Genomic DNA, 27,108 nt, shown 5'->3' with positions numbered 1-27,108 from the left:
TAATCTTACGACAACAAAAAATCACTCGGCTGTACTCAGCACACTAAGTACCCATTCCAATTCTCACTTGTATACTACAGGTACTATTAAAACATTTTGCAGCAAACAATAGCTACATTATAACAAAAGTTATGAAACAATAGCCAGCCAAACTGCTACATTAATTTTTTTTAATAGATATTTATTGAAATTTTCCAATTTAATACAAAAAGAAAAACAACAGACAAAAGAGCAAAAATACACATTTAAAACAAAACAAAACAAATATAATTCCCATTTCTTATTTCCATTACCTTATGTCCCGGACCTCCTCTCACCTCCCCCTTTTGTATTCCAATTCAAATTCTTAATTCAGCAAATCCTTGTTACGACTTAGTATAGCTTATTTTGAATTATTATTCCACCTTTACATTACAGCTGGTAACCATTTAATTTCTATCCAACATCATTCTAACATTCATTAATTTTACAATATTTCTGTAAATAGTCTTTAAATTTCCTCCAATCTTCTTCCGCCGACTCTTTTCCCTGGTCTCGGATTCTGCCAGTCATTTCTGCCAGTCCCATATAGTCTATCACCTTCATCTGCCATTCTTCCAAGGTGGGTGCCTGCTACAGTAGTTTGAAAGGGAAATGCCTATTCCATATTTAAAAGTACAGTCCTAAGAACTTTTACATTTTACAGAATTATTAAGGCAGCTATTCTAAGCGCCATACTGTGAGGTATGCAGGCAGATGTCTCTGATGTGGTTGCGGAAAGCAGGGCCATCTTTAGCATATGCGCCGGTGGGTTGCAAAGATCTGCCCAGCACCCCTTTTTTTAGGGGGCTAAACTCAAAGTTGTTGACCTTGGGGGGGGGGCAAACACAAAGTTGTTGAGCTTTTTTGCACCCCCAGGTAAAGACGGCCCTGCCACCATGGCTATACCATCAGTGGTGCTTCGTGGGTGGTGGACCTGCAAATGGGCTGTTACAGAATTGCAGTTGGAAAGGACCCTTGCCCACCACAGAATCTGTACCACCATTTTAGGACTTGTCTGCCTGAATCTTTGGTGTTCTCCTTCGAAACATTAGTAACTAAAGCTGTTGTGTTCTTGCAAATAACAAGTGACAATACATTTTTAACGCAACTCCCCCTACAGCCAGTTTTATCTGGCAAAGAAGCAATGTGTAAAACATTTATGAAATAACAAAAATGCGTGCTTTTTTGTGGGCTGTTCATTTCTGAATCATTTTCTTTTATCAGATGCGGTAGAACTCATCTACATTTAAATGAAACCTCGCTGGCATGATCAACCATCCATATGACTGCTTGAAGGGCTGTGGGGAAGGCCTCATTAATACACATAGGGATATACATAATGGATACCGTCAGGAAAGAACATTTGAAGTCTCAACATACCTACCTTAGGAAGCATGCAGAACTAGCTCCACCATGTGGAAAAATGAAGCAGCCACCCAGGGTAGCAGGTTTTGATCTAAACTGGAGGGTGAAAAGGTGTTACTTTCCCTTTTTGTATTATTTTGTATATGAAAATAGTATTTTCAGTTCAAAATCTATATGTAGATAGAATGCAAATCTTTGCCCCATCACTTCAGACTAATAAGCTTTTGAAAACATTTTTACAGACTGGCTCAGTGTTGTATTTGTTTTCTGTTTTCTCTATGCAGCTTATTACCGGTTCTCAAGGCACTGCAGACCAACAAAATCTGTGCTCATTGCTGTAAATAATAATTCTAAAACAACATTATTAAAAATAACAATAGCAGTTTAAAAAAAAGAGTTATAACTTGTAATTTAGAAAGGTTAGCCGCAAACCTATTCAAAGCTTGATCTGAGCCAGGGCTTATCCCTACACCTGTTGCTAAAGCCAGAGTTCAGTGCGCAAGATACGATGCAGTAAAGGAAAACATGCCTTTGGGCATGTACCAGTGTTGTGTCATCTTGCTGCTAAGGAACCATAACCATAGTGCTGTAGCTTGGCTTAAGAAGAGCACACATGAGATAGGGCGTGACTTCCTGGAAAGCTGGAAGTCCATAAATTTGTCGTTTCACACATGGCACACTGAAAGCAATTCCATTAAGGCTGACATTCTATGTACGCTTACTTGAATGCGATCCTTTACAGTGAAATTCCTAAGCAAACTTGCCCAAGTAGAAGTTGTAACGCTGCAGTTCTCAAAACTGTTCTGTTACAACCACTCCCATCTATTCAACTAAACCTCAATAATGCTCTTTAGGGACTGGGTTGCAAAGCAATATACTTTGCACTGTGTGTAATCTGTCCAAACCCTCCAAAGAGATTGGGGATTTCTGTTGACATGCAAGTCCTGGTGAGCCATAGTCACTGAACAGCTACCTACAAATCAAGAGATTCACAGTTTGAATCCTACCTTTGCCCCACTCGCTAGATGGCACCAGGTCTCTCAGTCCCCCTATCTGCAATATGGTAGCAATCCTGACCTAATTTGCAAAGCTGCCGTAAGGATTACAAGATGACGTACGTGAAACTTGTGAACGCTCACAGCTCTGCTATACAAATCCCAAGTGTCACCGCTCCTTCAAACGTCTTCCAACAGGAATATTGCAGAAAGGAGAACTGAGCAGCAGCAGGTATCGGGATGTTTGATGGAGGCCTCAGGTTTGTAGGAGAAAAACGTAAAGGAGGGTAAAATTCCTCCCCTCCCCACAGAGAATACAAAAGACATCGGGAAAAGAAAATTGGAAGAGTGGTATAATTATCATTATAAGATTCCCCTAATCAGAGCAGGGAAGGGTTTGCTGCAACCCTTAGGAAGGAGGATACAATGAACAGGAATCACAGGTGGCTGAGTACCTATCAAGTTCCAAGAGAAATGGCGCCAACCCAAAAGGTAGCTGCTTACACATACCCAGGGGATGCCCTAGGTTTGCAGAAGTCCTTAAGTTTGTGAATTAAAAGGATGTTAAGACAATGCGCCCTGCCTGCTAGGAAGCCTCAGAGTGCCGACAAAAGGGAGGAGATCAAAAGAAACCAGGAGTGAGTCTTTTTTTGCTCTTCAAAATATGGCAACATTTATTTATTTATTTATTTATTTAAAAAGTCTTTTAAAAATTTATCATGGGATAAACTTTCACTTATACAGTGGTACAGGGTTACAGATGCTTCAGGTTACAGACGCTTCCAGTTACAGACTCCGCTAACCCAGAAGTAGTAACTTGGGTTAAGAACTTTGCTTCAGGATAAGAATAGAAATCGTGGTGCAGCGAGAGGCCCCATTAGCTAAAGTGGTACCTCAGGTTAAGAAGAGTTTCAGGTTAAGAACGGGTCTCCGGAACGAATTAAGTTCTTAACCCGAGGTACCACTGTATACCATCAGAGCATGTCATTTGGTGAAAGTTAATTTTTGCAGAATGACCCAGAAAAAAATCTCCTCTGGGGTCTCAGCATCGTGAACACGGCCGCCAGTCCATTTGGATTTTTTTACAAATAACGGGAGTTTGGTGAGGGCGCCAACTCGCTCTTTTCTCTATTATTATTATTATTATTATTATTATTATTATTATTATTATTATTATTATTATTATTATACTTTATATACCACCCTATACCCGAAGGTCTCAGGGCGGTTCACGGAACAAAATCAAAAATATAAAAACCACAAAATATATAATCAAAATAAAAACAACAACCCAATAACACCCCCCCCAAGAAGCCACATTTTTAGAAGGTAAGCGCTTCATGGCAGGGCCTGGTTAGGGTGCTGTTAAAATGACCATAATTCAAACAGTGAGAATCCCAGACAGAAAAGTTATTGAGGGGTTTTTTGGCAAAGTTGTTGCGTTTTTCATGGGAAAGCTGTCGTGCGTCCGGGTTTTCGCAGCACCACGCAGTGCCGGGGAATCCCGGACGTATGGCAACACCCCATCTGGCCGGCGCTCGCCCCAGTTCCTCGCCGTCTTCTCTTTCGCCAACAGGTGGCGCTTTGCACTGTTCCCGCTGCGGAAGCTCACTGCGACTGCGCGACTTTGGTTTTGCGCCGAGCCCGGTTGGTTGGCCCCGGTCGATTTCATTCCCGCCCCTTCCTTTTAAAACCGGGAGGTGGAGGCCGCCGCCGTCCTGTGGGCGCAGGCGCACTTCCGCCCTTCTCGTCTCGCGTGGCCCTCAAGATGGCGGCCTTCTGTGAGGAGTTCGCGCTGTGCCCTTTGGCGGGAGCCGGGGTCCCCTCTCAGGGGCCGCTGGGCCTGGAGCAGGATGCGGACCGGGTGCTGCTCACGGACCGAGGCCGGACGGTGACGCTGTATAAGGTAAAGACTCCTTGAGGAGAGGAGAAACGGGGGGCGGTCGGGAGGGGATGCGAGTCCTTTGCCGCTTTCCCCATGTCTTGTTTCAAGTCCCTCAGGCACGATCCCTAGGAATAGTCGCAAAAGAGGGGGGCCTAGTGGCGAGGACCCCCTGCGCACCCGGTCGTTTCGTTTGCGCGCAGAAGGTTCCCCCGGGTTCGAGTCCCCGGCATCCCCCGCAGTATTGGATGGCAGGAACGATGGCAAAAGCGAGGACAACCTTCCTGCAGTTTCGCCTTCACCTCCAAAGGCTCCCTCTTCCCTTGTTCCCCAGGACAGACGGATATTAACAACAAGATGACATAGGAAAAGACTTGGGTCTCTTTCTGCAATCCCTAGAATTCTCTCTCAAGAAAATCTCAATTTGCTATGGCTCTGTGTATTTAAAAGAGCTGAATCCCCACAAGCACATGCCCTAAAGCAGGCATAGGCAAACTTGGCCCTCCAGATGTTTTGGGGACTACAACTCCCATAATCCCTGACCACTGGTCCTGTTACTTAGGGGTGATGGGAGTTGTAGTCCCAAAACATCTGGAGGGCCAAGTTTGCCTATGTCTGCCCTACAGTTTTATAAACAATTAAAGTATAGGAAAAGATCAATCCTTATACAGTAGGATCCTTCTTGCAACTATGATTTACACCCAAGCTGGTGTGTGCACTTCTCCTTATGTTTGTATGCATTTTCTTGCAATTTGAGAAAGTGCATACAAGCATATGAAGGAGTGTGCATACCAGCTTGGAAGAACTGCCATAAATCATAGTTGGAAAAAGCACCCTGCTGTATAGTTCTGTAGAAGGATTTATCTTTTTCTAGAATTGTTTATAAAACTATAGGCCAGGTGCTTATGGGGTTTCAGCTCTTTAAAATACACAGAGCAATAGCAAATTGAAATTTTCTTGTGTGCATCTTAATAACATGCTAAGTATTTAGTGTCTTAACAGTTGATAAGTTGGATTTTTTTTAGGTTTCAGATCAAAAACCACTGGGTTGCTGGTCAGTCAAACAAGGTCAAACAATTACATGCCCTGCTGTGTGCAATGCTGAAACAGGGGAGTTCATTATTGTCCACGATGATAAGGTATGATTTCTTATTAAGGCAAGCATTTGACTGTAGTTATGTGGGAAATTGTTGCATTTGGTATAGTTTTATTGAAGCCATGGTAGTCTTTTAAAAAACTTCCTTTATGGAAGTTGTAGTAGGCAAAACAATTCATGTTTAATCAGTCTGTTTTGAAACTGCATGCTAGTGTGGATGAAAACTTGTTCGTATTTTTAGATTGTACAATAACTGATTTCTGATAGGGAACTGAGCCTCACAAAGACTGCTATCCTAACAATATTTCAGTCAAAATCAGTAGGATTTATTTCCATAGAAACAAAAATGCATTAAATGTACATTGCAGAAGCCAATGGGATTTTGTAGGTTTACATTTACAAATTCTGCACATATCAAGAGACTGGCATGGGTCTGTCGTAGTTGTCCTCTCTGCAGCATTCACACACATACCTGAGTGCACACTCATCTATTTTGGAAATCCTGGCTGTGTGTATATCACAGACCATAAAAACTAGTGTATCTTAAATATCCTAACCTGAATTGCTTGTCTAGTCGAGCTTTGAGGTAATACTTTGCAAATAGATATTATGCCTTTTTAAAATGATGGTTTTTTTCAAAAGGTTTTACAGATATGGAAGGAAGATGACAGTAACTTGGATAAAGCCTTTAAAGCAACGGTAAGTGCCGATAACTTGTAATAAAATTGTTTTAGATCATGGTAATTACCTTGTGCAATCAGTTGATGGCATGAGTTCTCTATATGTTAACACCAGCCTTGCAAATTATGGGTTGGCTCCAGAAAGGTTCTTCTGCAAACCAAAGTGGTCCTTCCCTATCTGTGATCTGGCAGGGGTATCAAGTGGAGCAAGGAAGGAGATTTTCACTGATAAGCACCTCTGGACAAGCTGTTCCGCAGGTTCAGGAGAGAACTTGGAACGGCATGGCAGATGATGTTGGGGCTGCAGGTGAATATTGTCACCTCTTATTGTAGGGAAATGCCATGTGAGCAGAACTCTGCCCATCTGAAGTCTGGATTGCACTGAAAAATAAAATAATTGTGTCTTTCTAGAACACTATATTTCACCTGTCCTTTCTCCTTCCCGCCTTAGTAAGATAGAGGACCTTTTGCAAATTGTTGAAACAGTCCTTCCACCTAGGGCTAATAACTACTATTGCACAGTAGAAGCTATGCAGTCACTTTAGTTAGTATCTGTGCTTTCAATATCTAGACTTGGATTTTTGTGAATCATCAAAATATTCAACTGAGTAATGACCTTTTGGGGTTTTCTTTTCTCTTTGGGCATAACCAATGTTGCTTTACTGAAAGAGTTATATTTCAGTGTCAGTCAGAATAGTAATGCAGATGCTGTCACTGAGTTGCTGCAGAATTTCCCAGCTGTTACAGTTGTTTTTACTGTACCGTACCCTTCTTCAAAGGTGTAAATAGCAAACGACAAGAGCCCAGATTCAACTAACTCAGCACCCTTGTGGAAGCTAGCACAAGAGTTTCTGCTAGCACAGTGGACCTACCCTGCTCCAATTCTTCTCCCATATCTGCTGTGAATTGTCAGGAAAAGCCCCAGACAAGCATACCTAGTAATATTTAGGTCTGTAATTCAGTTGCAACTCATTCCATTGCTCATACCAGTACCTGGAGCAATCAACTTTTTGAGGCCAGCTAGAGTGAATATAATTTTTTGCTGAACATTGCAATATTTATTAACATTTACCATACTTTACCATGCATAAGACTAGCTTTCCCCCCTTAAAAATCATGCTAAAAAGTGGGTGTCATCTTATACATGGGTAGCCCATAGGGCGGACGTTTGATTGGTTGCTGCCGCGGCTGTCAGCAACTATTGTGTGTGTTATTGGTTGCTGTGTAAATGGGTGGTGTTGAGTGGCTGCTGCTGCAATTGGGCAGGCGATTGGCAACTTCAGCTGGTGAGGGGACAGACGGGAGACGGATTATTCTATGCGTGTGGGTGATAGTTTTTTCGGCATTTCCCCTAAAACAACCCTGGGCAATCCTCCGCAAAAAAAGCTCAACAACTTTTTGCAATCTCCCCCCATTTTCTGTAATTTCAGTCCCCAAAAATAGGGGGCGTCTTATAGACGGAAAAGTATGGTATTACAAAGATACCTGCACTTTTGTTACAATTTATATTGCACATTTATATTCCAGACTAAAGTTAAGAGTTTATTTTGCAGTTGTCAGCAGATGTGTATCGGATACATTCTCTGCCTGATACCGAACCCCTGGTCCTGTTCAAAGGTGGTGCTGTCAAGAGTTTAGATGCTTTACTCACAGCCCCTCAGCAAGAAATTGAAAGCGTTGTTTCAGACGAAGTTATTAGGTGAGTGCCACAGTTAATGCAAGCTTTCCAATTCAAAAATTAAAGCTATAGATTTGGTGCTGGGTCTCTCTGAATCCCTTAACCTCACTCTGGTACCAGAGCTACCCATCACCTTGTTTCTTTGTAATGCCTTATTCAGTTCATTCTTCCTGCAGGTGAACAATTAAAGTTTCTTAAGTAGGCTTTGCTACTCCCTGGTTCTTATAGGCTCTCTCTGGTGCAGAAGCTATGCTTGGGTTAGTGTGTTGTCTGAACCCAGGATTGTGGTTAAGCTTTCTCTTTGATAACAAGCTGTAGCCAATTTTTGATCTTGGCTACAGATGGTGATTTAAGGAGAAGTGAGCTCAACCACTATCCTTGGTTTCGCTTAGATGCCACATGAGACCTAGAGAAGCAGAAGCATATTTGCATGGTCCTAGTAAGCAAGGGACGCGGGTGGCACTGTGGGTAAAACCTCAGCGCCTAGGACTTGCCGATTGCATGGTCAGCGGTTAGAATCCCCGCGGCAGGGTGCGCTCCCGTCGTTCGGTCCCAGCGTCTGCCAACCTAGCAGTTCGAAAGCACCCTCGGGTGCAAGTAGATAAATAGGGACCGCTTACCAGCAGGAAGGTAAACGGCGTTCCGTGTGCTGCGCTGGCTCGCCAGATGCAGCTTGTCACGCTGGCCACGTGACCTGGAAGTGTCTGCGGACAGCGCTGGCACCTGGCCTATAGAGTGAGATGAGCGCACAACCCTAGAGTCTGGCAAGACTGGCCCGTACGGGCAGGGGTACCTTTACCTTACCTTTAGTAAGCAATAGTTTGGCTTACCGTAGTGTGCAAAGTAGGCTATTGTATTAAATATTCTTTGTGGCCATGTTTTTAATTTTAATTGCCCTGCATTAATAATATAACTTATTTTTAGATGGAGTGATGCTTTCTTGGACGTTGGACATCCTGTTGTTACATTTATTACTGAGCAGGTAAGTGATAAATATTGTAAAGTAGTGATGCAACAACTTAAAAGTACATTTCCGTGTTTAAGTCACAGGTGTGGCATATTGTTTACTATCTTATTTGTTGATGCAGAATCAGTCTTAACACTTGAGTAAGAATCTTCTACTGCAGGGGGCTATTTACATGCTTAAATTTGGGTACCTCTGTCTCCCCAACAAAGGTGCTCTAACAGATATTTCCAACCTTGGAAACTGAAATATAAATATTTAGATTTATTTTCCATAATAAGCATTTTAAGGTTATTTAAGTTGAACGAGCTTGTAGTAGCAATGGTCACACATAACTGAATCCTGACATATGTGCATTGTGCATATGTACTCCACAGAAATAATAATAATAAGAACATACAGTGACTGATGGAAGGATTGCTCAGGCCTACTAAGAATTAAGTCTCTTCACATGATCCACTATGGAAATGTTACTATGCAGTAGAAGATTAATACAGATGCAATGCTTCTGTGGTGCAGTTTTTATTTGCAGTTCTTGGGATGGTCTGGACAGGATGAGCAATGAATCATTCTCAAACTCAGAAAAAAACTTATTTATTTCAATATTGCAGTACAATAGGTTGTCCAGAATGAACAACAAGAAACTCCTATTTCATTGTGCTTTAGAAAGTCCTGCTTTGTAGGGAATGGGGAATACTTTCTTATAAGAGGAATCCTCAAACTTAATGGTGCAAGCATACTATTGCACAAGCATTTGTTCACTGTAACTTGCTGGTATTACACAGTCTTTGCTTTTTCGCTTAAATCACAGCTACACAATGATTTGTGGGGAATTACCATTGCAATTTTTGGGGGGGGGGCAAATGTTTCTTAGATATATGATATAGTTAATTTCTTCTGTCTGGCTGCAATGTCTTTTTAATGAACCTGGTTATCTGGGAAATGAAAGAAGGCCACTCTTTTTCTTCAGGATGGGAATTGCTTCATATATGTTCAGCAGTGTAATCCATGCATCCTTCAGAAGTTTAAACTGGAACAAGGTGGCGAGTCAGCCACACCGCTGGGTTTTGCAGCATACTTGAAAAACAAAGTTGTCACGTTGCTTTGCTTGTGTAAGTATTAAGGTATATTCTAATTGTACAGGAGGGGAACCCTGCCTTGATAAAGCGCCGAAGAGCAAACATAATGTTATTTCCAATCAGTCTTTTGCAATTAAATGTTGCATAAACAGGCATAGTAGTTAATAGTTCTTAACAGTATAATTGTATACTTCTGTGAGGAGCATAGACATTTATGCATATTTACAAATTCAGTACACTGAGACTGCATTCAAATATAATGTACAAACATGAACTCTGGGCCAAATGCTGCCTCTTCCCACTAAATGGGAGTGGGTTATAAGGCTACAGTTTTTCTGTACAGTGGTACCTCAGGTTAAGTACTTAATTCGTTCCAGAGGTCCGTTCTTAACCTGAAACTGTTCTTAACCTGAAGCACCACTTTAGCTAATGGGGCCTCCTGCTGCTGCCGCGCCGCCGGAGCATGATTTCTGTTCTCATCCTGAAGCAAAGTTCTTAACCTGAAGCACTATTTCTGGGTTAGCGGAGTCTGTAACCTGAAGCGTATGTAACCTGAGGTACCACTATATTTATGATAACATTGTTTGCTGTTTTAACCACTTGCCAGAATTGCTAAGCCTTTGCACACTTGTAATTGTCAAACCATATCATGCTGTTGTATCCGAATGGTATTGCTGTATTAAAGGTCAAAAACCTAAGACTGTTTCTTAGTTTGGGGTACCTATGCAATCATAAAGCCTTTAGTTGAGGATGGTATGTAGAAACTGGACAGACAGTAGTCCATTGATAACAGAGTATGTAGCTGTGAACAGAAGTCGCAGGGAAGGAGGCTTCCCCAACGCATTAAAATTATCTGACAGGCAATGTGCATGCATTAACTCCTTGGGGGATTTTTGGCAATTGCGGCTGGTATTCATGGGCTACACAGGACCTCCATGGAAGCAGCTGACAGAAATGGAACCATTCCGAACCATGCCTCCTCTTAAGTGATGCCCTGTCTTTTACGGTGATGATTTGTGTATGTCAACTAGTATTTATTAATTCTTAACTATCACGTAACTGAATTCTATTCTTACAGATTCCAACGGATGTGTGTATAAGGTTCTGGTGCCCCTGCAACAGAGTGGCTCTGAAGAAGAGCAATTTTTACAAAAGTCTCTTCTGATCAGGCTTCTAGTATCCGGCAGTATTTTAAAAAGCACTTCAATTGCTATTCTCGATAAAGATCATATTGCCATAACAGGATGTTTGGATTCCCCAGATGGCCGCGTTAAAGGTAACGTAAATCGCTTCAAAATGCAGCAGCTGGACTAAATCTATTCTGCTTAATTTGTTGACTGTAAACAGGAAGGAAACATCCAAGAAGCACTCTTAAATAAACATTAAACAAATATTGAGCACCTAAAGTCAAGATTCTGTACAACAGCCTGGTGCCTGTTGACTGCAACTCCCACTGGTTGTGCTGCCTGGGATTAATAGAAGTTGGAATCCAATAACATCTGGAGGGCTATCATGCAACATAAAATGTAGAATAAAAAGCAACAAGTGTCTGGTCTGCAGGCAGCTAATTTAAAAATGCAGACGCGTAAGAAATAAGAGCAAGGAAAGACAGCAGAGAAAGATACACAGGCAACTCCCAGTTTGCATGGGGGTTGCGTTCCGGGTCATCATGTGCATAAGCCCACCTGGTTAGGCCCTCTTCTGGGTCTGAAAATGGTGCCAATGTTCATGGAACACTAGCAAAATGGGAGTTGCCTGTACAGTTGATTGTTATTGATCTGTTAAAGCATACATGGTAGAGTGATTAATTATACAACTGAAGCTTCACTTTCTCAGAAATAGATTTGTTGAACTGTTTTTGTAAGAGATTAGTAATGACTCTGATTATGAATCGAGACTTAATTCGGCAATGTTTGACAGGATGGTTTTGGGTATGTTAATTACTTTGTAGGGCACGTTGCCAAAGTTATCTTACCCAATTTGCAGGCAGCATTCATAACTGAAAGCTTTGCAAATGGTACTCTTGTTTTTCCTATTTGTAGATTGCTTTTCCATATGGAATATAAAATTTCAAACATTACAGGCTTTAAAGGAATTACCACGGGGAACCACTGGACAAGTAAGTTGTGATCAATGTGATCAATCCATTTTCATTTTAATACACTTGTAGCTAGTTTACAGACGCGGGTGGCACTGTGGGTTAAACCACAGAGCCTAGGACTTGCCGATCAGAAGGCTAGCAATTTGAATCCCCGCAACGGGGTGAGCTCCCGTTGCTCGGTCCCTGCTCCTGCCAACCTAGCAGTTCAAAAGCACGTCAAAGTGCAAGTAGATAAATAGGTACCACTCTGGCGGGAAGGTAAACAGTGTTTCCGTGTGCTGCTCTGGTTCGCCAGAAGCGGCTTAGTCATGCTGGCCACATGACCTGGAAGCTGTACGCCGGCTCCCTCGTCCAATAAAGCGAGATGAGCACCACAACCCCAGAGTCGGCCACGACTGGACCTAATGGTCAGGGGTCCCTTTACCTTTACCTAGCTAGTTTACAATGGAAAACCTTGAACAGAACGTATGAAATATGAAAAAAAGAATGCTGGAAAAGGGTATTAGTCAGATTTTAAAACATTCCCTGTTTTTCAGTGCACATATTAGATGTCCTGTAGAGTGCACTGATCCATTGGGTGCATAAGGGATGCAGCAATCTTTGAAGAGCATATATGTGAATGCAGTGCAAGCCCAGCTGCTTCAGTGCATGTGCAAAACTCCTTCAAGAGCCATTGTCACTTTTTGAATTAGAGACTGACTGATCCAGATCACTGGATATTTCTAAGCTCATCACAGATCTCTTTGAAGGGTGTTGGTTGTGTAAATTGATCAGTAAAGGTAAAGCACCACTGACAGTTAAGTCTAGTCGCAGAAAACTCTGGGGTTGCGGTGCTCATCTCGCTTTACTGGCCGAGGGAGGCAGCATTTGTCCACAGACAATTTTTTCTGGGTCATGTGGCCAGCATGACTAAGCTGCTTCTGGCACAACGGAACACCAAAACCGGGGCAGCGCATGGAGATGCCGTTTACCTTCCCGCCAGAGCGGTACCTATTTATCTACTAGCACTTTTGGGCATGTTTTTGAACTGCTAGGTTGGCAGGAGCTGAGACTGAGCAACGGTTATGGGGATTCGAACTGCCGACCTTCTGATCGGCAAGCCCAAGAGGCTCTGTGGTTTAGACCACGGTGCCACCCACGTCCCTAAATTGATCAGTAGTTTGCAATTAATCTTCTACAGATCTAGCAATAAGAGTAAATCTTTCTAAGTGTGCCCCATTGCTCAGTTATTGCAGGGCTGCAGGTATATATAGATGACAAAACTGTTACCTTTCAGAAGAAATTAGAAAGCTCAAAAGATCTGTAGCATTTAAGGGAGTGTTTGTGTTGTGAGTACACTGCATTATTTCACTTTCTACTTGCTAATTATTTGTATTTAATGTTTCCTAGTGTTGGTGTTACGGAGACAAACTCTTCATAACACATGGTAACGAATTAAGAGTAATATTGTATAAGTGTGAAACATCTTCCTTGGCTGCTGCTGTTGGGAAAGTTAAGGATACACAAACATCAGGTAGGGCTTAATTATAAAGCTTATATTTACATTCACATAATCCTCTTTTGGAAATGCTTTTAGAAAACTACATGTAAAAATGCCCATCTTAAGCTGCTTATCCTATTAGAAGGCATTGTACTAAGATTTTTCAGTTTACAAATTGGATTTTAATATTCACAAATTCTCTCATTTGTATTGTCCAATTCTCTGTGGATTTTAGATGGTATGTTGAAAAGTATATTTAGTGTTTTTGCTTTACCTTAATTTATTATGATTAAATTCAGTTATACATTCAATATGGTAAACTCATAACAATAGCTTATTTTGACATCCAAACCCATGCATTACAAAAGCGAAGTTCTTGTCCGGTATAATTTTTATAGAAATCTTTCTTTGGTCATTTGTGCATAACAATAATAGGTTTCACTCTTTAATGTGATAATCTATATTACTTTTTCCAGAAATGAAGATTATACCTGCAGATTGGAACATGCTTCAAGAAGATGATCTGATAGGTGCAAAGCCAGATCAGCCTGCTAAGTGTGAATCTAATAGGCTGGTATGTTGGTTTCATAGTCACTATTCAATCTTCCTTTTGCTATATCCATTTCACTATTTATTAAACCCTTTAGATAGATGGATAAAATAGGATTTTCAACAAAAAGGCATACCACTTTAAGCAATCCGTACAAGACACCAAAATTCCTTAAGTATCCTTGGTTTCTGTGCAATACAGCCAGAATGTTAATAGGCAATGCAAAGCAGGGAGTTCCAATCATTATGAAAAGAAACTCAGCTATTGAATTTAAGGGAATTGTAGTCCAGCATTTAACGATGAAGTTTAACCTCTCTGATCTGCATAATGGTTACAGTTGAAATTGGGAAATGTCAGTCCACTCTTTGGTTTTTGGAAGATTTTCACTTGAATACTTGGGGTTTAATCCAGATTAAGCTTTTGCAGTTTGATCTTATAGTCATGAATAACTTTTCACATCACTTGATTACAAATTGATCTTAAATAGTTACCTTGTTTCGGGGGGGGCGGGGAGCACAAAATACAGTGGTGCCTCGCAAGACGAAATTAATTCGTTCCGCAAGTCTTTTCGTCTTGCGAGTTTTTCGTCTTGCGAAGCACGGTTTCCCATAGGAATGCATTGAAAATCAATCAATGCGTTCCTATGGAAACCGCCTTCAGACCAGGTCCGGGGACAGTCTGTCCTCCGACCTCTTCTGAAGGCCGGCGGGGGGCGAAAGTCTTTGCTTCCACCCTGCCTGCCTTCCCGGAACAGCGGAGACTTCTCCGCTGTCCCGGGCGATCTTAAAATGCTGCGCCCGCCAGCATTTTAAAATCGCCCCGGGACAGCGGAGGACTGTCTCGGGGCGATTTTAAAACCCCCGGGAAGGCAGGTGGGGGGAGTCCAGGACCTCTTCTGAAGGCTGGCAGGGGGCTAAAGGTTTTGCTCCCCCCCGTCTGCCTTCAAAAGCCATCCGGGATAGCGGGAAGCGCTTCCCTGCTATCCCGGACCGCTTTTAAAATGCTGCCGGTGGGGAGCAAAGCCTTTCGGCCCCCGCCGGCCTTCCTGGACCTCTTCTGAAGGCCGGAGGGGGGGGGAAGGCTTTGCTCCCCACCGCCAGCATTTAAAAGAGGTCCCCGGAGATTTCCCTATGGGCTTTCTTCTTGCGAAGGAAGCCCATAGGGAAATTCGTCTAGCGAAGCGACGCAAAAACCGAAAAACCCTTTCGTCTTGCGGGTTTTTCGTCTTGCGAGGCATTCGTCTTGCGGGGCACCACTGTATTAGTCCTGAAAGCATTTGCTGAATTGTACTAGGGGGGATCAAGCTCTAGCAGGGTGCACTAATCACCTATTTCCCCCTTTCTTCGGTGCCATAGAATCATAGAATGTAGAGTTGCAAGAGATCACGGAGGTCATCTAGTCCAACCCCCTTCAGTGCAGGAATATTTTGCCCAACGTTCCTCTAAACTCATTACACTAGTCCAGAGGCTCCTCCAACCCTGTGGAACAGCTTTTCAGGCAGCTCCATGGGGCTCCACAGGAATAATCAGTAAAAAATTTCTATTCCATTTGCTTCCTCCCCCCCCCCCCCATTTTACAAACATGGTGGTTTGACAGTGGGTCATCAAGTTGCATACCCATCCCTATTTATTTTGATAAAAAATATTTTTAAAAAAATATATCTATGGATTTATGACTTCAGAAAAGATATCCCTAGCTGCCAGCAAACAAATTGGTAAGCATGTATGTCATATTAAAGAAAAAAAGGAATTACAATGCTTTCCAGTAAATTAGTTGTATTGGACCATTGTACTAAAAAAATATATATCTTTCTTAAGTTTGGGTGAACTTCAAGGCAGACTTGCATAGGATTGGGAAATCTAATTCACTACTGAAATAGGGTGCTCTTTATTCTGGATTAGTTAATCCAGAACATTTTTTTAACTGCCACCACCCACTGCTAGAAGGTGACCTTAGACAAATTGTCCTTTAGAAATTGTGGCTCTCGGCAGGAACAAAGATCATGTGCTAAAATCTGCATATTGAAATATTTTTCATAATCTTGGATTTCTCTCTCTACCTCTTCTAAAAAGATCAAAACTGATGCTTGCATATCTCTTTCCTTTATTAAATTATTAACCTGTTTTGTCCTTAAAACATTTTTGTTTTGATGATCACAAGAGAATATAACTACCAGTGAATTGAATCTGCTGGCAGAATTTCTAAAACTAGTTGTAATTGGTCCAGGATACATGTTACCTTTGGCTGTTCTTTTTCTTTAACTGTCATGGAACTTTAATTCTCAAAGAATCTTACTATGCATGTTTAAATACTTGCAGTTGAGGTCAAGAAAGAGCATGGATGCAAAAACTCAACTGGAGACTCTGACAATGGAACAGCTGCTTTTAATTATCAAGGTAAATATAATAATTTATTATTTATACCACACCCATAAGAAAAACACTTAGGAAAGGTGGAGTGTTTGGGTAGAGAACAAGATATCACTTATGCTTTAACTAGAAAAAATGGTATCAGGAAATATGGTATACAGATGCACAATATTAAAAAATATGTATACTAACTTCTTAAAAAAGAAATTGGCAAATTTCTTTTTTCCCATCAGACTCTTAAATTGAACTCTGACTTTCAGTTTGAATTTGTTTTAAGTCTTACCAAATTGGGTCTCTTGTACACAGCTCAGATCACTGTGATTAAGCACTGTGATTAAACCAAATTTAAAATATTGGTCCTTCAAGTGTTACGGTAACTGTTGGTTGATATTGTGAGAGCAATTGGACACCTTTGTGGGGTTTTATCAGCCAAGTAATTATATGGCAAAGCTAGAATCCCATTGAAATATAGAGCTGTATTTACAAAGTAGAATTGGGAGATTTTACATAAAATTTATTCTAACAGAGCTTGCATTCAGGGGCGGGGGGGTGGTGCCCCAGGTGTCAACACTGAGGGGGGGTGACAAAATGCTGGGCGACACTCACCTTGGGCCTGCAGAACGCCTGAGCCACACATCTCTCCTGGGGGTGACGTGGTGGCTTCTGCGCCTGCAGACTCCGGGCTGCCCCAAACAGTCCGCCCACTGCTTCCCCCCTTAGCTGTAGGGTGGCTGAGTGGCAGGGGGCAGGCAGACTCCTCGGAGGCCCCAAGGAGTGTCCTGCCCCGGCTGGTCTTGCCCCATGGGCAGCTGGTCCTGCTCCGCAGGTGCAGGACATGCACGCCGTCCCAGGTGCCTGATTGGCCTGCTCCGCCGCTGCTTCCATTAGCTTGCTTATAACTTCATTTATGTAGGACAGGAATGGGAGAAGAGGGAGGCAGCTACTTTTGTTTGCTCCAAGTACCCACATGGCTGCTCATTCACATGAAGCCACATGTCGGTATAACACGTGCAGACCAAACCAATGAATCGTCTCACCGCTGATCAAACAAACAATCGTTTGTTCTCCAGCTCCTCTTCCCTCATGCCTTTTGTAGCTTGTTGAGCGTCAGGGTTGGGGTGCCAAACAAATCATATAACTCCATGCCGCAGTTGAAACAAACCACAGTTCATAAACCAGCAGCAAACCATACCTTCAGAGCATGGTTTGTTGGCAGTAAACAAACTATAGTTAAGCTGTTGGGCAGGGTTTCAATAACCAGACAGTGATTTAATAAACCATGGTTTATACTCCCATCTTTCAACTTTAGCAAAACTAAACCTGGTTTGCTGTGCTTTTTAGCAATGTAAATATGTGACTGAACTAGATCAGCAATTTTTCATTCCTCTCTGCTAAACTGAAATAACAACTGAAACCTTGACCCAACATGGTACCCTCCAGAAGTTCCTGGTCAGGGGTGCCAACTTGAATAAATATTGTGGGGCCCAGGTAAGCCCCGTCCTGCATAATTGATCACATGATGCAGAGCACACATACCATTTGAAAGGAAATGCTCATCAACTTTGTTGAGGCCCAGCCCCCACTAATATTGTGGGGACCGAAGCCCCCACGGCCCCTAGGAGTTGGCTCCTATGTTCCTGGTAGTTCTCCCAACCAGCACAGTTGTGCTGGGTGACAGATTTTTTTGCAAGTAATAAGCAACTGTTCTAAATCACCTTTCTACCTAGGGGGCAATGCTTATCAAAAAGTTTCCATTTAAAAATTAAAGCAGATGCAAATGTTTGCTATTGAATCCAATGTTCTAGTAGTGTTTTCATTCATGTTAAGACAGTATTGCTGAAAAATCTTATGATTTAGAGCCTGAGTACTGTAAGGGCAGGGGAAGGCTCATGTAGGGAGGTTTTCTCATCCCCTCCTCCACCCATATACCACGGCATTCCTTGCCACCATCACCAGAAAGAACTCTCTGAAATGCCTTTTCTAATATGGTGGCAGCTGTGACACATCCAGGCATCTAAAGACAGTGTTTTTGTTTCTTACAAAACATTCTCATGCAGGTTTCAGCTGCAATCTTATGCATTCACATGAGAGTAAGACTCATTGAACTTAACGGGATTGACTTCTGAGTAGTTATGTGTAAGATTGCACAGTTAATGGATTAAAACTCATAGGGCAACCAAGATTACTTTTAATTACTTTGGCTAGTTAAAGCTGATTTTCTGGGACTGTTGAACAAAATACTCGTCTTTCAGGATTCTTCTCAGAATGTAATTGAAGAAAAGCTGAAGACATTTTTCTCCAGTACTCAGATACCAGACTTTCAAGCAACAGTTGGATGCGTACTATCTGCTCTTGTGAACAGGTGTAAAAGAGAGTCCTCATTTTACCCTCAGAATTGCCTGGTGCAAATTATCCAGACACAAGGCCTCTCTTACAGGTGAGCTAGTATTTATTTTATAATAAGGTAAAAAGGTAAAGGAACCCTGAACGGTTAAGTCCAGTCAAAGGCGACTATGGGGTGCCGCACTCATCTTGCTTCAGGCCAAGGGAGCTGGCGGTTGTCCACAGACAGCTTTCTGGGTCATGTGGCCAACATGACTAAACTGCTTCTGGTGCAACAGAAACACCATGACGGAAGCTAGAGCGCACAGAAACGCCATTTACCTTTCTGCCACAGTGGTACCTATTTATCTACTTGCACTGGCGTGCTTTCAAACTGCTAGGTTGGCAGAAGCTGGGACAGAGCAATGGAGGCTCACCCCGTCATGGGGATTTGAACCACCAACCTTCCGATCGGCAAGCCCAAGAGGCTTGGTGGTTTGGACCACAGTTCCACCCGCATCTCTCTTATTTTATAATGAAATTTAAGGAACTGGAATCCTTCAGGAACTTTGAGAATAGTGGCTTATCAGAAACTGATTTATTGTGAACCTGTGGTGCTCCCAGAAACCTGAAATATTTTTGTGGATAAAAGTTAATATTTAACTAATTGCAATTATATCCGGAGATGTAACTATTTACCCTTTTGTTCAAGTATGTGCCCAGATCTAATGGCAGTTGCCTTGGAGAAAACAGATGTACACTTGTTACAACTATGTCTCCAGCAGTTTCCTGACATCCCTGAAGCAATTACCTGTGCTTGCCTGAGGACTTTCCTAAGGTCAGTATCAAGCAATTTATCCTACATTTTTATTGATAATGCTTTCAATTGTTTGCTTTGAAGTACTATTTTTTCTCATCAAATTACTTTGTGGGTAATAAAGGAACTTCAGAGACACCATGGTGTATGGACACTAGCCTACCACTTTGGCAAGAAGTAGAAATGACATGTATTTTACCCTCTTTAATTCCCTTGTGTATGAGAGCTGTTCATAATGAACTCCATTGCAGTTATCAGATGAGATTTCTATTGTTTTAGAGACATTTTCATTTAGAAAATGCTGAATCATCTTCTTTTTTAATTGACTGCAGTCAGAAAAGGTTAGTATATGAAATCAGGGAGAGTAAATTAACTACCTGATGACTTTAGGCATTCTCCAAATGTGCAGTCATCTCTAAAATGCAATTTTGTGTGTTATGGGATGTTGTGTTACGGGAGGCTGAAGGCAGCCCTGTTTAGGGAAGCTTTTAATGTTTAACAGACCACTGTATTTTAATACTTTGTTGGAAGCCACCCAGAGTGGCTGGGGAAGCCCAGCCAGATGGGCAGGCTATAAATAATAATAATATTATTATTATTAATCAACCAACACAAATTGAATGTAGAGACTTCTCTAGACATGCATGGAAAGGCATGTTCTTCTGTCCATCTTAATCCCAGATAGTAGTTATTGATGTTGTTATGAAATGTCAATTTCAGAAATTTCTTATAAAATGCCGTTTTAAACTAATATCAGCATCTGGGGACTTTTCTTTTTCTTCCTAGCATTGGTGATGACCGCCTTGAAGAAATGAATGTGAATATAGATTCTGTAGCAGGTTGTGTTGATACTGCGCACAACAACAGAATGGGAAAGCAGTCTAAAGTTCTACAGAACGGCTTCAATTCTGAGCTCCCGGAAGAAGACATCTGCGACACACCGTTAACTCAGAAATCTTACATGACATACACAGGAGAAATATGCCCTGTTGGACCACAGAAGGCAACGTTGCTGTATCCTTTGCACAATAAATATAGTTGTTCTTAACAGATGCTGAACGGTTATGTGGCACCTGTGGCGTATTGTTCCGCTATGTTGGAACCTTATTTCTTGGAGATTTAAGAATTGTGAAGGAATGGTGAAGGTGGTATTTTGCTGCACCATCCCCAGTGCACCCTGAAGAACTGCTCCAGAGAACAAGGTGAGGTGGGGGGCTGTATGGGGAATCAGCAGTTTGCTGCCTCCTCCACTCCTTCCTTCACTGAGAGCTTCTGTTGAACCTTGGTCCCTTCCTTGGCAGAAGGATCCCTTCAACTTGCAGAAAGAAGACTGCAGTTCTAACCTATTTTGTTAGCCTTTTAAAAAATGCTTTCTTTTTCAAAGATGTTGCTCTTAAAAAATTTGGGGGGTAGGCTGGGATACAATAAAAATCTTAATGTAACATTGGTCCTTGACCCTATTACCTGAATCTTATGCAGAAACACCATTCTTCGTTCAGCATACAGTGAGACATTTCTTTTGCCTCATCTGAAAGATCTCTCAGCTGAGCAAGTCATTGTAAGTAGCGACTCCTCTCTTGACTGTTTCTAGATATCATTGTTGATTACATATTTGTTCTTTGAGCATCTTGTGGCTTTTAGAGAAATTAAGTTATCAATGAACTTTTTCAGTTATGAAATCCATATCTAAATATCGCATATCTAAATCCATGTTGATTATTTCTGTGATGAATAGATAAGTATCCACTGAAAGATATTTCATCCCACACTGGTTCTGTAGAACCTCCTCAGCCTCTGGTAGTGATAGTTGTAAACTTCAGGTATAATGTTAGTGTAAGCTTCAGGATGTGTTCATGATTAAATTTGCTGCACTTACACAGATTATTATATATTATATAAATTAGAAAGGGAGGGTGGAATTACTGCATGACATTGGTCAGATTAGACTGAGGACCTTCAGAAGTTTTACTTCTATGCAAGCTGTTACAGGCCTGATGTATATTTGTTATGTCTGAATTTGAAATCAATATAGGAAGGCAGGCTTGCTTTGCATTTTATATTTGTTTCTGCATGGAAAAAGTCAGCATAGATTGGTGATATAGTGAGGTCCCTGAATTGAGTTGTAGAAAGAAAATTGAGACATTAATTTTTTTTAATGACTGAATACTCTATTGCAAGTATATTAAAAATTCTGTACTGTATATACTTAAAATTGAAATACTACTTTTAAATATTTTTTTCTTCCTAGTTATTTCTCCGGTATCTGCAGTATCTGTACATGAAGTGCAATGAAGAGGCTGCTGTAGACCTTCCTGTAATATTTTGTCTGTCGATAAACCAGGTAAGGGGCAGGTGGGAATTAAATTCATCATTGTTCTTGTGAGTTATCAGCTTCTATGTTTCAACTCTAGATGTCTGCTTCATTGAAAGGACTAGATCTGCATGTGCACTCCTCTGTGTATTCAGAGTCCGTTTCAGCCCAATGGTAAACATAACTGTCTTCAATTAATGTTTATTCTAAAAGTGAGACTTGGGCTCTTATGGCAGAAATTGTTTTATAGGATCCTTGGTTCCCTTTTTCATGGTTAAAGAAAAATATGCTTCCCTCCTCCAGTTGCTTATGGTGCAGTGACAGAAGGATTGTTAACACACATGATGCGGTATTGATCTGTTTCCCAATTTTGAATGATGTTATTGCCCTGGCTAACTTGGTTTGGGAAACAGATCTGAAAGTTGACAAGATAGCATTGATAGGATCCCTTACAATGGGATAGAATCATACAGTGAGACAGGGAAGTACTTGCTGGTCTGTGACTTTCATGATTGCCTTGGAGATTCTGCTCCTATAAGCAGTTGCTTAGCTATGCCTGCATTATGCACTGTTATATTTGCAGAATCATTGTTGAAATATGACAGTTTCAACTCCCTCCCACTAGGCAGCCAAGATTGTTTTAAATTTAAATGTGCTGCATGTACATTTCTTGCCAAAAGTGTGGCAGGGAAGCTTTTATATTATAAAGAAATTATTTCCTGAGTCTTTTGCATAAAAGCTAAGCAAGTCTTGTGGTACCTTTAAAACATTGGGTTGTGCTCAGCTAAGTCCTACCCATTAGCTCTATTGAAAATAATTTTGGGTAGGACCATCATTGAATCCAATTTCAAGAAATCTATAATGGCCTAAGCTTTCGTAGACTACAACCCACTTCATCATATGCATGATTGTACAGAAATGACTGTCTTCTGTGGAATATTGTTATTTTCCATTTCAGTGCAGAGAGTTGCATCTGAAGGCTGCATGAACAGAATTTCCCTGCTTCTCCTCCCTCCCACCAACTTCCGTACTCCCTAAATGTGCAAGAGCTTTAAAAGGTCCCCCAAATCTGCTTAGAAAACTTGAGTGGGAGGGCAAAGAATGGAGGGCTAGATTAAAATCAGAAGCCCCATTGCACAAAAGGAAATTGGTTCTGCTCACGGATGGGCACATGCCACTCAATAAAATTATAAGGCAGTGGAATTCTGTCTAATGGTGCTGACTTTCTCATGCATGTGCTGAAGGTTGAGGTATCACTAGCTTACGCCTATCTATCACTGGTTTAATTTTCAGATCATGGACTGGATATGCCTCCTCCTAGATGCTCACTTTACAGTTATTGTGATGTTGCCAGAAGCAAGAGAATTACTTTCTAAGCTGCACAAGTTTGTTAGAGCCCAAGTAAGTTTCTCTTTCTTTTGAAATTGCAGCACCAGAAGCACAGGTTGAACGTTGTAGGTGGTGATACCAAACCAGGCTTCCTTTTGAAAACCACAAATGTTATCCTTTGTTTGATATCACGCGCTGCCCTTTTGCATGAAGGCAACAGTAGTGTCACTTGTGGGAATAAAAGCTATGTTTATAAAGGGCTGGCAGGAAATACGAACAAATCTTATTTGTTTCCCTCCTCTTTTAGGTACGTTTTTACTCAGAACTCAACAAGATTGAAGGAAGCCTGAGGCATTTGCAAAGGATACAGCACCCAGATGATGTGGGCTTATATTTGATTGAAGTTCTGAAACTTGTATGAATAAGGCACATGTTTCTCATAAAATTATTGTTACAAATCTACTGTGGACATTTTTTCCCCTCTTTGCATTCCGGCTCATCTGTTCTACCTTGTAAAAGCTTATTAATACCAGAATTCTCATTGGTGAACTGTACTGACACCCCTTCAAGGCCGTCTTTTCTAACTTGGTGCCTTCCAGATGTTTTGGACTGGGGCAGATGGGATTTGAAGCCTTTGATATCTGGAGGGCACCAGGATGGCAGAGGCTGCTGTAAGTTACATTACGACTACAACATCTAACCGAACACACTGACCAGATGCTTGGAAGCTGTGGCTGGATGGTTTCGTGGGAGCCGATTGAAACAAAATCCTTCGAAGACAGAGGTCCTATGGCTAGGTCGGGATGGCATGGGAATGAGGGACCAACTCCCTTCTCTTGCAGGGGCCTAATTAGTGCCATTGCCTTCCGTTAATAGTTTGGGTGTAATCCTTGACGCCTCCCTTTCCATGGAGGAGCAAGTTACAGCAACAGCCAAGGCGACATTTTTCCACCTTCACCGCATCAAGCAGTTGGTCCCTTACCTTTCCCGCCCCAACCTGGCCACAGTGATCCATGTGACGGTCATCTCCAGGCTTGACTACTGTAATTCGCTCTACGCGGGGCTGCCCTTGAAGCTGTCCCAGAAACTCCAGCGGGTACAGAATGCTGCAGCAAGGCTCCTCACGGGGTCTCTGCCATGGGAGCATATTCACCCAGTGCTTTTCAAGCTGCACCGGCTCCTGGTGGAGTACAGGGTCAGATTTAAGGTGCTGCTTTTGACCTTTAAAGCCCTTCATGGCCTAGGATCCTCGTACCTACGGGACCGCTTCTCCTGGTATGCCCCACGGAGAGCCTCAAGGTCCATAAATAACAACACCCTAGTGGTCCCAGGCCCTAAGGAAGTTAGATTGGCTTCAACCAGAGCCAGGGCCTTTTCAACTCTGGCTCCGGCCTGGTGGAACGCTCTGCCTCACGAGACCAGGGCCCTGCAGGATCTGATTTCTTTCCGCAGGGCCTGTAAGACAGAGTTGTTCCGCCTGGCCTTTGGCTTGGAGCCAATTTGATTCCCTCCCTCCCTTTTTTCTTTTCCTTCTCCTCCTGCGATGAGGCTACATTTTAATATTTTAATGTTCCATTATTTTAATGTATTTTATTTTTGTTTTTAAGTTGTAATCATTCATCTTGTTTTTATTATTGCTTGTAAGCCGCTCTGAGCCCGGCCTTGGCTGGGGAGGGCGGGGTATAAATAAAAAAATATTATTATTATTATATCATGTATATATGTATAAACCATAGCTCAGATCCACTTTAAGATACACTAAAGACAAGAGGGTGTCATTAGGAAAGCAACATGCATTTCTTAAAAGAGATCTTAGCTTGTTTACACTTAGTCTTATAGACTTGTTTGTAAGCTATCTAACACAGGAGAAGTAAATTACAACAGCAAAGTTCAGACCTAGTATAAACGTTGTAGGTAAATGGTGTCAGTATCTTGAAAGTACAGTGGTACCTTGGGTTAAGAACTTGATTCGTTCTGGAGGTCTGTTCTTAACCTGAAACTGTTCTTAACCTGAAGCACCACTTTAGCTAATGGGGCCTCCCGCTGCACGATTTCTGTTCTCATCCTGAAGCAAAGTTCTTAACCCGAGGTACTCTTTCTGGGTTGGTGGAGTATGTAACCTGAAGCATAGGTAACCTGAAGCGTAGGTAACCCGAGGTATCATTGTACTGCATGCATAATACATAAGACACACAATACAGTTTAGAGATAACTCTAGCTCCTAAAACCTGCTAAAGAAAGTCTTGTAAACCATGAAACTACATGAAGTATGAAGACTCTACCTAGAGTCTCCCACAAGGAAAACTCAATTGAAAGAAGTATTACAAAAAAAGTTTCAGTCCATGCCTTAATTGGTCAAGCTTCCATGTTGATACACTGTTCAATAGGGCATGCCTAACAAACCAGGAAAGAGCTATTGGGCTTCTTGGGGGAAAGATGCTCCTGAAAACATAATTTTCAGCTCTTTACACCAGAACTGGTATTGTGAATTACTTGGGAACAAAAAGCGCACAAGTTCCAATAGTTTGCCTGTGTTAAGACAGCTTTGACTTAAATCTTCGGCATTCCATCAACTGGGTCAACCCAACGGGAATACCATATGCCAGTAGACAACTGCTGGTCTTTTTGCTTATAAACCTGCTGCAGAAGCATTGGATTGGCTCTTGCCATCTTTCACACACCCATCCTTTTTCCTTCCCCCTCTCAGTGGCATTGAGATTGGAAAGCCAGGTGTACCCTGCCTGCAACTCCCTGCCACTTGCTGCTGATTAAGGTTCTGTGGTGCTCTGTGCCTTTTTTTATCTTCAGGCATTATGGTAACCATTCTCTAGGGTTAGGAGAGCTGTAATGTTCTGTTTTTGATGTGGCAAAGCTAGTGGCAATGGTTTGTCGCAGCAAACCTAAGCGACTTTAAAAATGCATTTATCGACAAATCAGAGTTAAAATGTGGTGCTACAAAGAAAAACAGATTTGTGGCCTCTTGTTTACTCATGAATTAGTTGCTTCATAATTAAAATGGAAATCAGATGAGTTTTGTCGTTTGCAGCTTGCAATAGAAGATGTGGCCGTAGTTAGAAAAAGCACTGTTTGTACCTTAACAGAGCTATCGGGAAATGTCAGTCTTACAAAAGCAAGTCTGATAGGCTGCAAAAGCCTTGTACAGCTGTCAGATAATCATCATAAAACTTACAGCCTGCTTTTAATGCTGCAAAATTTGCAGATTGTATTCTGCTGGAGGCCATATTCTGCATTTCAAGTGTCCCTGATTTTCCACCTGATAAGCTTTGATTGCTGCATAAATTACCAAAGGTGGTTGAGTGTGAAGATGCTGGTGATTCATATATCATTTAGAACACCTATGTTCCATACAGACACCACCTCGGATCTATGAAGAGCTGCTTAGACTTTCCTTTGAACGGTGGCTGTCTTCCAGTAATGAGGATCTGAGCTTAACAGCAGCCTGGAACATGGAAAGTTCTTTAGCTTAGCCATTTCCCCAGGCATTGCATCAAGTTGAAGCACTTAGAAAAGATAGCAACACCAGAATGAATTTGGTGATAGGTAGAACAAAAGCTTTGACCTCAATATTATACTAAAATGCTATGCCTTTTACTGAAAGGAGTGGCTAACAACGTTTTGGTTCATATACTTCACGCAAACCAATACTCTGGCATCCAGACAGAATGACAAATTGTCATTCTTGACTGTCCACACAAAAGAAAGTGGCTATAAACATTAAAGCTGTATAGCTTTACTCAACCATCAACAATTTCTTGTAATCACATTGGGTTGGATCCAAAAATGTCCTATCATTCACTTAGGGAGTCCATTTAAAAAAGCATTCACTCTGGTGAATGCTTCTACAAGTGGAAGGATGTGAGATTACTTTTGCCGGTAATTTTTCCACCAGGCCACTTGTACTATTCTTGAACTATTCTGAGGAGCCCCTCATCCCTCCCAAGCAGATTTTTCAGGGAAGGGAGGGGAAAGGGGAAATACTATTTTCTGACATTTGAGTATATTGAAAATGAATTGCCTGCCTTAGGTTTCTGGGGGGTCTCTTGTCAGA

At 41.7% G+C, this 27,108-nt stretch overlaps 1 protein-coding gene across 1 annotated transcript; it reads left to right on the top strand.

Annotated features, from left to right (window-relative positions):
- The first annotated feature begins 4,079 nt into the window (after positions 1 to 4,079).
- On the top strand, positions 4,080 to 23,497 carry NOL11 (nucleolar protein 11). The gene is made up of 18 exons (XM_081899662.1): positions 4,080 to 4,287; positions 5,289 to 5,402; positions 6,002 to 6,058; positions 7,593 to 7,738; positions 8,642 to 8,699; positions 9,652 to 9,793; positions 10,839 to 11,036; positions 11,803 to 11,879; positions 13,251 to 13,374; positions 13,818 to 13,915; positions 16,210 to 16,287; positions 18,513 to 18,697; positions 19,295 to 19,420; positions 20,186 to 20,413; positions 20,879 to 20,957; positions 21,648 to 21,740; positions 23,004 to 23,111; positions 23,347 to 23,497. The coding sequence occupies exons 1-18, from the start codon at positions 4,150 to 4,152 to the stop codon at positions 23,458 to 23,460; spliced, it is 2,163 nt and encodes a 720-aa protein (XP_081755788.1). The 5' UTR covers positions 4,080 to 4,149; the 3' UTR covers positions 23,461 to 23,497.
- Positions 23,498 to 27,108: the final 3,611 nt, after the last annotated feature.

This window comes from Podarcis melisellensis (assembly GCF_964234715.1).
Source record: "Podarcis melisellensis genome assembly, chromosome: 2".
NCBI lineage: Eukaryota > Metazoa > Chordata > Lepidosauria > Squamata > Lacertidae > Podarcis > Podarcis melisellensis.
This window is presented reverse-complemented; position numbering and strand designations above follow the sequence as displayed.

What these genes read in the sequence shown, in the direction of transcription:
- NOL11 (XM_081899662.1), top strand. Translation starts at nt 4,150, where the DNA reads ATGGCGGCCTTCTGTGAGGAGTTCGCGCTGTGCCCTTTGGCGGGAGCC. An exon ending in CACGGGGAACCACTGGACAA is followed by an intron (nt 11,880 to 13,250) that starts GTAAGTTGTGAT and finishes AATGTTTCCTAG; the next exon opens with TGTTGGTGTTACGGAGACAA. An exon ending in TCTCAGCTGAGCAAGTCATT is followed by an intron (nt 20,958 to 21,647) that starts GTAAGTAGCGAC and finishes TTTTCTTCCTAG; the next exon opens with TTATTTCTCCGGTATCTGCA.